The 10,990-nt window shown below is 49.0% G+C and overlaps 1 protein-coding gene across 1 annotated transcript in view; it reads right to left on the bottom strand.

Moving 5' to 3' along the window:
- Positions 1–857: 857 nt before the first annotated feature.
- PRKCE (protein kinase C epsilon) overlaps positions 858–10,990 on the bottom strand; it is a 500,740-nt gene continuing 490,607 nt past the window's right edge. Inside the window, exon 15 of the mRNA XM_045445928.1 lies at positions 858–4,103. Within this exon, the coding sequence (XP_045301884.1) occupies positions 3,957–4,103 (147 nt within the window). The 3' untranslated portion in view covers positions 858–3,956. The remainder of the gene's footprint in view (positions 4,104–10,990) is intronic.

The following is a 10,990-nucleotide window of genomic DNA, read 5'->3' as shown; positions in this document are numbered from 1 at the left end:
AAAAGGAACGCTCCAGAACAAAGGAGGAACCGGAGAGCCCAGGAGCCACCATGGTAGCCACGAACATTGGCTGAGCAGGGGCGGTGGGCACGCGCTAAAGCTCAGAGCCCCAGTGACCAGTCGTGCTCCAGGACCAGCCTGCAAGGGGCCCCAGTCTTGAAGGAGTTTCCTGGACTCCAAAAGCCTGAAGTTCTGAGCGACCGGCCAGAACCTGAGTCCTGACGAGGCTTGAATGGGCACTGGCTTCAAGAAGATTTGGTGTTTGCTTTGCTAGAAAGGTAAGAATGAGGGTGCTGCCTGCTTTGCTTGCCCAAATTCCAGCACTCCCAGGCTGACTGCGTGCTTTCGCTCTGCGCCCAGACAGCCCAGAGCCACATCTGATCTACTCAGGCCCCCTCCATCTCGATGGTGGTAGTCCCAGAAGCACAGAGGCGAGGCTGGGTGGGCCAGTACGGCCATTTGCATCCTTTGTGCATATTCTTCTCTCTTTTTTAATGTTTATTTATTTTTGAGAGAGAGAGAGAGAGAGAGAGAGAGGAAGCAGGGAGGGGCAGAGAGAGAGAGAGGGAGACACAGAATCCAAAGTAGGCTCCAGGCTCTGAGCTGTCAGCACAGAGCCGGGTGCAGGGTTCAAACCCACGAACCGCAAGATCATGACCTGAGTCGAAGTCAGACACTGAACTGACTGAGCCACCCAGGCACCCCTCCTTTGTGCAGCTTCAAAGGGAAGGGGAAAGCCGAAACCGTGCCTACGTTTCGGAATTTGGAATCCCTAATGTACAAAAGGCACAAAGCTTCATTGGTGCCAAGCTGCCACTCCCAAAGAAGATAAAGAAATGCTCATTGGAGCCGAGAAATAAGATTTAACGCCATTGTATTTATTAGGTTCTGAAACAATACACATTCACATCCTTTTGAATACAGTACATTTGGCACAATAATGTTTACAATGAAATAACACTAATGAATGGCAAGAGATTAAAATTACATCCAGAAAGGAAAAAAATGTACAAATAAAGCATCACAATACAAAAAAAACCCCTAAAATTGAGTACGTTTTATATTTAGCCAGAATTATTTTGCACATAATTTAAAAAGAGGTAATTTTTTAGCCTTCTTTTTTTTTTTTAAAGCAAGAATGCATTTTTTTTCACCTTTGGAGGAAAAAACGATGTTTCCACTTCACAGAGTCCATAATGAGAGAACACAGGAGAACAGCTATCCTTCATATATTTTTTGGCATTTTTTTTTGCACTCAAGAGCTGGATAGATTAGAAAGAAATGTAATAGTGTGTCCGCTTCCTAAGCCTTGTGAAAATTGAAATGAAACAGTGAATACTCGAGGAACACACAAGCTTTTTTCTATAGACGACATGGGATTTGAACCCGCCTGTGAGAGAACTGATCAGCTCCGGCCCCAAGCAGGAGGCATCCCAGCCAGCCCAGCTTCGGTGCTGGAAGGGGGCATCTCTGGGCCAGGCACCCCGCGAATGACTGCCTGGAGCTGCCGGGTGGAATGTATTACTTGACTCTGCAGCCAAAATGCCAGTTGTCCTGTAGGAAGGGCCCGAGCCCTGCTGACATGGGAACGCCACCGGGGCCTTGAAGCAGGCCGCTCGTCTTGCAGGTAGAGCTTGCTTGGCTGTTCCAGGTTCATCGTGGTGAAGGAAGCAGAGGAGAAACAGAGCAGTAGTGATGCAGGAGTATGATGGGCAGTATTGTCACGTCTTCTTAAAAACTGAGATGATGCCACCGTGAAGATGTTTCTGTGCTTGTACTCAACTCCGGAAGATAGTCTCTCCCCCAGTACGTCAAGTTACCGAAGAGAAATTAAGTTAATCTGTTCTTCTTCACTTCACTGGTACGCCAAACACACAAACTGATAGAGTAATAGTATTTCTAAGTATCATAAGAACGGATCATAACTACACCTGAGTTTTTCAAAAATAAAAACAAAAGGAAACTGAATCTCATCCTTAGTAATAACAAAGGCTACGGCCAACCAGATGCAAATATGGACACCAACCTTCTATGGGCTCGAGCTGGTCACCGTCCAAGCTTCGAAACCACCATCGAAAACATTCCTTTCGCTTCCCCATCCCTCTCAGGGCATAATAGAGCACAGGAGAACTGTATGTGAGATTTAATGTAGCTTACTATATGTTTACGTCTTTTGAAATAAACCAAAATGAAATAAACAATAAAAAGGACTCCTCCCCATCCTCGAAAAAGAAACACACCTTATCTCTCGGTAACTTGAACCAATATGCTTACAGAGTATTGCACCTGGACATTATTATAATTATTCTTTCATAGACTAAAGTTTTATAATATGCCTGAACATGCAGCAGTTGATACCTCTAAGTTCAATGAATTAATTCCACAGGCCTTGCAGCAAACACTATATACAAAAATCTCAAATGTACAAAAGGCAAAAAGCTTCATTAGTGCCACTTTGCCACTCACACGTATCTATATTTAGGGGCAGCTGGGAAATCCGCGTGCAACAGTTGGAATGGATTCCATTCCCTGCTAAAATCAGTTCGGTAAAATAGATAATCAAATAACCTCCGGGAAACATATACACAAAGCCACAGAGAACCCTTGGAAATCAAAGAATGTAACACTGTTAGCATATCTACAGGAGGTAACATCACATCCATGAAATAGTGTCCCACACGAGTTGCCATTTGCATGTCACACAGAAACAAAACTCCAAGCACGTCTCGCCATATTGGCAGTTTGCAGGTAAGTTGCTGTTCCGTCTCTGGATTCCCTCCGCATAACCCACGTTTAGCCTCATTCGGCTTGCTCCGAGAGCAGAGATTTCATATTTAACTTTACATGTTTAATGTCTAAAAAACACAACACAGCAGTACTACCAATTCTTCGTAGAAGTGCGCAAAAGTAACACACCGTTGCAGGAAATAAATAGAGCGTATGCTGGGAACTCAGAACGAAACTGGAAAGAGAATTTGGGAGTGAGTTTTCCTAGAACCTCAGGGTCTTGGCCATTGCTGCGGTGGCCTCTGTGTTCAGGCAGAATTTGAAGAATGAGGAGCATTACTTGTTTTCTTCTCTCTCAATTCATCCAGCCCCCGTGTGCCACAAACCACAAAAACGTTAACAGCCTAAACCCTGGACAGTTGGTTTCTCATTGTATAATAGCCCTTTAATATCTACCTGCGTTAATATTGGAATTTATATCTTTTGGCCGATTAGAAAGCCAATTTGGTGATATATTCCTCAAATGTTAACCGAGTTCAAAATCCGATTTCTTTTTCTACAAAGAGTGATTTCTTTCACGAGACACATGCTCTCACAACTTTGGCATGCCCAAGAGCTACAACCGAAGCAAGCCAGCGTTGGCCGTTCTGCCGAACATGGGCAGCCAACCCATGCATCTCGCGGTGTGCCTCCACCACAGCGCGCCTCGAGGGCACCCACCCCCATGCCGAAGAAGCACCTGTCTCTCCTGGACAGAAGGGCGGAGGGCGGCAGGCTCTCAAAAGTGGGAGCCTCAGAACCGAGGCTCTCAGAAGTGAGAGTGATCGGGCCCCTATGTCCAATAGCACGGCCAGGCCCTTCTTGTTTGCTTTTCTTGTTGCTCTTTGAAGTAAAAGAACCGAAGCTGCCTCGCTGCCTCGCTGCCAGGAGCCCCCGAGGAGTGGAAACGGGCTTGCCAACAGACCAAACACGCAGTGTGTCCAGCCGACCGCTGACCCCATGCGATTCTGCATCACTGGTGAGACAAGAACCAAGAGTGCCTTCTGGTCCCCAGGTGGAAGAGGGAGGAGCCCGCCTGGGGTGAGGGAACACAATAAATAGAGGGTAGACGAGGGACTGGGGCTCTGGAGAACAGGAGAGGCAGTTCAAGGCCTTCTGAGCCTCCAGAAATAGGACTCTTCTCGGCACCCTTTCCTGCAGCGTCACCAAACTCCACCTGAAACAGCTTCTCAGGGCATCAGGTCTTCGCCAAAGTAGGAGAAGCCTTTGAATTCCTCTTGGTTGATCTGCTTCACGATTGCTTCATCCACGAGCGTGAGGACGGGCTCTTCCCGGGTAAAGTCTTGGTCAAAGTTATTGACGTCTCTTTTGGTTTTCTGTGAGAAGAAAAGAGAAAGCACTGACTCCAAGCTGACCTTCCTCCCGGGGCCCCCCCACAGGGAGTGGGCATCACACCGACCAGCCTCTCACCAAAGCAGGCCTCTAGCTACTGAGAGAAGACACGGGGCTGCTCCAATGAGGTCACGACGGATGGCCCCAGGACCAGGAGGTGGCAGAGGACTTGGAAAGGAAGAATGAGTCCAGGTGAGAGGGAAGAAAGGGTGAGAGGGTATGATGGAAAAGCAGGGAAGTGGGATTCCCACAGACTGCCGTGTGGGGGTGGAGCACGCGTGTTTGGGAGCGTGGGATGCATAGCTCTCATCCCGTACTCCCCCTGCTAATCTAACCCTCTGGCTCCATCGAGACCTCCATCCCTGTGACCCGGGGAACAAACTTGAATCTCCCATGGAGTCTCCAGTGGTCTTTCTTGTCTCTAGGTAGACCTCCATAACCTTGCCAGGTCTGCTCCATATGACCTCTTCTAAGTAGGAGGATGAATGGAGTGGGGGCAGGGGACCGTCTTCTGGGAAGCCTGCCTTGATCCCTACCTGCATCCACCACGAACCCTATTTTGTGCTCCTACATTCTTTCCATGATTATACTCAACATGCTGACTTGCAACGAGTTGTGGCTATTTGCCTTGACCAAGAGCTCCTTAAAGGCAGGGGCCTTGTCTTACTCAACCTTGGGTTCCCTACAATAAGCATCTACTGAATGAATGGCCATGTGGAAGAACCCGCCACTGCACTGACACCCCAGCCCTGAAGGACCCATACCCAGTTAGAGGCTCAAGTTCCCGAAATAGGGCTTATGGTCCATGGGGGATGGAGAGCAGCAAACAAACAAATCCTGGCTTTTGGAGAAAAATCCGGAAGTGTAAATAATATTCTCTCTGCCTTTCGGGACTTCCAGTTGATCTGGGAGCCAGTACTACTGTCTAGAACACACGCTGCAATAGTTAGAAAAACTTCCATGGAGAAGTCGAGACTTGGCTGGGACCTGAAGAATGAATTACGGTTGTGTTGGCAGAGAGGGGAAGAAGTCACCTCGGCAGGGAGAGGTGGGACAAAGATGGTGGGTGGGGAGGTGGGAACAGGGTTCACTGAGTTGCCCGGGGTGGAGTCCAGCATGGGGATGGAGGGAGGCAGAGTGAGTCCGACTGCGGAGGCCTTCAACGCCCGCCCCCCTCACCCTGCACTACATGGCACAATGCCCAGAGGATTGAAGGAGCTCCGGCAATACCCTTTCAGGTGCTGATTAACTGGTGTTACCCAGGATTAGTGACCTGGATGATGGAATAAATCTTGTGGAAAGATTAGCATTATTATTTGTAGGAGGAATATTAATTAATATAAGCTTTGTTCTGTGGAAACTAGTAACCTAAAAGATGTTAATAATACTCCATGAAAAAGGTGGTTTAGAGACAAAGCTATTTTTGCACTCTGCTCTTGGAGGTTTGCCACATACAGTGGCAAATTAAAGGCTCTGAGATGTCATAGGGTCAAGAAACCTGGTTCACTTTGTTTAGAACAGCCTTCCTCAAACTTGACGCGAAACTTTCTTTTTCCTGAATAGCCTTTTTTAAAAAATTTAATTATTTAGAGAGAGAGAGTGCACATGTGCAGGGGAAGGGCAGAAAGAGAGAGAGAGACAGACAGACAGAGAGAGAGACAGAGAGAGAGAATCCCAAGCAGATTCCGTGCTGTCAGCACAGAGCCTGACTCGAGTCTCAATCCCATGAACCGTGAGATCATGACTGGAGCCGAAATCGAGAGTGAGATGCTCAACCGACTGAGGCCCCCCCACCCCACCTCAGGCACCCCTTTCCTGAATAGCTTAACATCCATCTCAGATGCAGAGTTCTGCAGGACACGGTTTGGGAACTGTGGTTTTATAGTTTATAAAGCACCTGCCCATTTGTTTCCTTATTTGATCCTTAGAACAGGCAGATACTATTACCCTGATTTTACAGATGGAGACACTGTGGCTCAAAGAGATTTGGTAACCAGGGTCACCCAACTAGTTAAGAGCAGAGTTGGATTCAAATCCAGATCCCTGCATGATGCTGCTTGCATAGAATGTCTAGAAAGCTGGACACTGGAGAAATGGAAAGACAATGCAAGGATCAAAGTCCACCCGGAGACATTCAGGCCAGACTGCTAGGCCTGGAGCCAGAAGGGCTTGCCAGTGGGTGAGTGTGGCAGGAGAAGCTGTGGGTCCGGGCGAGAGTGGGTAACCTGTACTGGGCGAGCTTGGCTGGGGGGAGGGGGCATGTGTTCAGACCATCCCAGGCTGAGATCACAATCAGGAGGATAGCCCACAGCAGGGATGACTGGGTCTTTCGGCCACATCAGTCATGCTTCGTGTCTTTTCTCTGGGCTTGAGCTGCATAGTTGAGTGGGTCTCGGAGACCTCAGAAGGGAGACAGAAGAGAGATACAGAAAATCCAAGGGATGGAAACAGGACTTGAAGGATGTGTGTGTTGCCCTTGAGATGAGGAACGTTGAGAAATCTGGAACTGCTCGGGCACTGGCCTTCCCTGTCTGCTTACTTGTTTATGCTTCACCTTTTCAGTCATTAGTGTCCATGGAAACTGGCTTCATTGCCTGAGGTCGGCTGAGCATAGTGACGGAGCTAGATTCCACAGGACGTCTGAATTTCATCACTCACTGACTGTGTACCAGGCAACCAGGTTCGGTCAGCACAGCAAGGGATGTCCTTCCCAGAGGACCTCTAGCTCCATTTCATGCTATTTTGGGGCACCACCAAGTCAGCTCTGGGCTCTCCAGGGGTCACAGAATCATGGGTGGCATTTCAGTGACGGTGCCATTCTTTAAGAACTCTAGAGAAAGACATACTTGCCTTGTTCGCCCCCTTATCCAAACTGGCCCAGGCCCTGGTTTCCTTGGAAACATTTTGAATGCATATCAGTTACTCATTTCCAATTCAAGAAGCCAAGATCCCCACTATGTGCAAATTCCTGACCATTAACCTTAGAGACTTGAGAAGTTTTCCAAAGCAAATATCTCTGGGAAACACCACTCCCTATTAACAGCACGTAGACAGCATAGCATCCTCAATGTGGAGGGGATTGGGCATTATATCCTTTATTCACCGATTTTATTCTTTGAAAAGCTGGGGCCTCCCTGTGAGCGAGCATAAGACTCAACTCCAAGGTTCAGATGGACAACCCCCCAGAGACATTCCCCGTTGACCTAGATCCTCAGTCTTCCCATATGCCTCCCCTAGAGTCTAAATGTTAGACTCTTAGCCCACAGTGTGGAGCCTGAGAGGAGACCCTGGGACCTCTTCAGTCTTTATCTCCTTCATGAAGCCCATCCTACATGCTTGTCCCACACTTAGCGGGGTGACACGGAGGAGGACAGAGAGCACTAGTTGACCTCTTATCTTGGTACTGCCCCTTCCTGGCTATATGACACTGTGAGGTCACTCTCTGAGATTTAGTTTTTTCATCTGTAAAATGGGGGTAGTGACAGGCACTCTATAGATTGCCTTGAGGACTCAGTGAGACATCACATGTTAGGTGCCTCAGTGCAGACTCCAACATGTAATGGGCACCCAATAAATGCACGTCCAAGTCTTAGCACCTGTGTGCCATGGGCACATATCATAGACAGCTTGGTTGCTACCCAACACAGTCTGTGTGGCCTGCCCATTGATGCCATGAGCTTCTCGAAGGAGGGACTCAGTCTTACATTTATCTGTATGCCTCCAAATGCTGAATGAGTGCAGAGCTAGGGTCTACCTGAACATCCCAGTGCTTTGTCCAGAGATTGAGATTCTTCCAATGGCACCTGACTGCCCTTGGGAAAAGTCCCAGGGTCTTACAGTCCTCTACTTCTAAGGCCCTTCAGGGTCTTATCCCCGCATAGCTCCCCACTGCTTCTGGGCCCTGCTGGACCATGAGGTTCTCTGGACTCACTGGCTTCCCCTGACTCCAAGCCTGTGCCTGGAACCCCCTCTCCCACCCCTGCCTCTGTCCCATGTCCTCATCACCCAGCTGAATTGCTCACCCTTCCCAACCAGGCTTAGATGGCCTTCCTTCAAGCAGCCTTCCTGTCCTTCCACCCCTCTTATGGGCGCTCCATCATCTCTCTTTTTTTTTTTTTTATGAAAGAGAGAGCAAGAGAGTGAGCGAGTGCACTAAAGCAGGAAAGAAGGGCAGAGGGAGAGATAGAATCCTAAGCAGACTCCACGCTCAGCACGGAGCCCGACACAGGTCTGAATCCTACGACACTGGGATCACGACCTGAGCAGAAACCAAGAGTCAGATGCTCAACCGACTGCGCCACCCAGGAGCCCTCTCCTGCCTTATCACAGCCCTGATCACACACATCCTCCTCCTTTCCACTAATCTGTGAGTTTGTTGGGGATGGGGACTGGGTTGAACTCACATCCCATCCCCATCCTAGTGCACTGCCTGGCACACAGTGAGTGCTCAATAAATAGCTGCTGAGAAATGAGTGAATGCACTGCTCTTGCTTCTACTGTATCCAGAGCCAGGTAAGTGCTCTGGCTTCAGGACCACTGGCAGCTGTTCTACCAGATGGGCTTTTCACGTCGTGGGGCGGGGGGGGGGGGGGGCCCAGGTGACGTGGCGAGATGGCTGAGGTCTGATCTGTGAGGGGCCTAGCGCGGGGCAGCCCAGAGAAACAGGCAGACTTAGGCCTACTTCATGGGGTTTCCTCTCTGAGCAGCAGTCAGCTTGGGGCACTGGGGTTCCCTGATTGCTGGCAGGAGACCAACACAAACAGGTTCAACCAGGGTTTGGGAAAATTCCATCAAAGACAGATGGGCTAAGGGGACTTTATGACACTAACCCTTGTGGCTGATGTTAGAGGAAAATGACACTCCCCTTCCCTCTGGCATCCCTTCCGAGAGAGATAAGGTCTGGGATTTGAGAGGTCCGGGGCTGACTCTGGGGCAAGGGCCTACCTTTGGTATCTCCAACGGGGGAGTGAGGTAGGTTATGGAAACAGTTACAGGTCCCTCCAGATCCTTTTGAGAAACTGCAACTGAGAAGCAGAGCCACTGGGCCTGCCTTATAAATCACCGGAGGCGGCCGAGGGCTTGGGGGATCAGCCGGCTGTGGTAGTGCTTGGATCGCAGCACGGACATGGGCAGGCGGCCTGAATGCCTGCTTCCTGTCTGGCTGGCGCAATTCTTTCTCTCACTGTACTGAGGTCATAAACACCAGCTTTCAGAAGAGCCAGCGATTTCTGCTTCTGTCTTCATCTGATTACGAGATCAACAGATGACTTTGTTCTGAAGCACCGAGAAAACTCCCTAATCTCACCAGCTGGGGCATGGGGCTGGCTTTCATGTGGCTACCTCGCTGGTCCCTGCCCACACCTCTTTACCTCTTCCGGGCATGACGAGAGCACAGGTTGTGGTCACTCTGATCCACGCACACAATCAGAATGGGGGAGGGGGGAACATGCTGTCTCCACACAGTCTCCAAAATGCCAGCTTTTTTTGGTCTTGGGCCCACATCAGGCTCCGACTCCCTCTTCGGAGTTCCCTGACAGCCACCTTACCCAATCTCACCCTCCTCCCAGCTCCCACAGCACTTTCTGGATCATGCATTTGGCCCCTTCTAAAATGCTATGTGTGTCACAGCCTCCTCTCAGATACCTTAAGACACCTAGGACACAGCAGATGATGTGCAAATATTCATTTGCTTGAAATAATTTCATTCACCAGAGCAGTCAAGCCCCAAATTCCTCCTAGCTTTGAAATGTCAAAATTCTCGCCTAAGCTCTACTTGGCTCTTTTACATACTTGAAAACAAAAAGCAAGACTTTAAATAATTAGAATGCTTGCTCTCTATTAAACAAATCTTTGTAGACACGTATCTATTCATTATACCCCTACATGGTAAATAACAGCGTATACATGTGTATGTTAATGCACCCATGCTTACATGTGAAGTTAAATGAAACAAAGGATGTAAAACTGCATAATGCCTTGCCTGGCAAAAATGAGGGCTGGAACAGAATTTCAAGTTAACTATCATTTACCTAGAAATTGCTCCAAACGTAATCTTCCATTCCTTTCTTTCCCTCTTGATCTTGTTAACCGAGAATTGGTCACACTTCGGGATTTTCTTTATAGAAATCAGAGCAAGATGTACGGGCTCCCCTGGCACTCGGCCGCCCATGGAGCTTTTATGGCACCTATCCTGCCCTGAGCCCTCAGTGGCTCCCTCCTTTTTAAAATCCACTTCCTTCTTAGCATGCAGTGGCCACAGCTGACCTTTCCACTCCTGACTCTGGTCTGAGCAATGCCAAGTGCTGTGGCATGACCTTCTACTTGGTAGGAACCCTCAAGTTCATCCGATGCCTAGTTCCATTTCTCAGGGAGCTGTGATAAATCAATGATGCTCTTAGTGTTACCTATCCAGTGTGACCCTATTATGGGTTGAACTGCATCTCCCAAAAAAGAGATGTTGAATTCCTAAGCTCTGGTATCTCAGAATGTGACCTTATTTGGACATAAGGTCCATGCAGATGTCATCAAATTGAGATGCAGTCATGAGGGTGGGCCCTCACCCAGTGTAACTGGGGTCCTTACAAGAAAGGGAAGTTTGAACAGTGACAGACCTGCACAGAGGGAAGCCCACGTGCAGAGACATGGAGAATGTCACCTGAAGAACGGAGATGTTGCCACAAGCCAAGGAATGTCTGGGGCCACCTGAAGCTGACAGAGGCAAGGGAGGACTCTCCCCACCACCTCTAGGCTGTGGGGGCGCCAAGGCCCTGCTGGCAGCTTGATTAAAGACTTCTCCTCCCCAGAACTGTGAGATGATAGGTTTCTGTTGTTCTAAGGCACCCCGTTTACGACACTTTGGGAAGCCCTAGGC

This window comes from Leopardus geoffroyi, chromosome A3, assembly GCF_018350155.1.
Source record: "Leopardus geoffroyi isolate Oge1 chromosome A3, O.geoffroyi_Oge1_pat1.0, whole genome shotgun sequence".
NCBI classification, from domain to species: domain Eukaryota; kingdom Metazoa; phylum Chordata; class Mammalia; order Carnivora; family Felidae; genus Leopardus; species Leopardus geoffroyi.
Note: the sequence above shows the minus strand (reverse complement) of the source record. Positions and strands in the feature narration are given on the sequence as shown.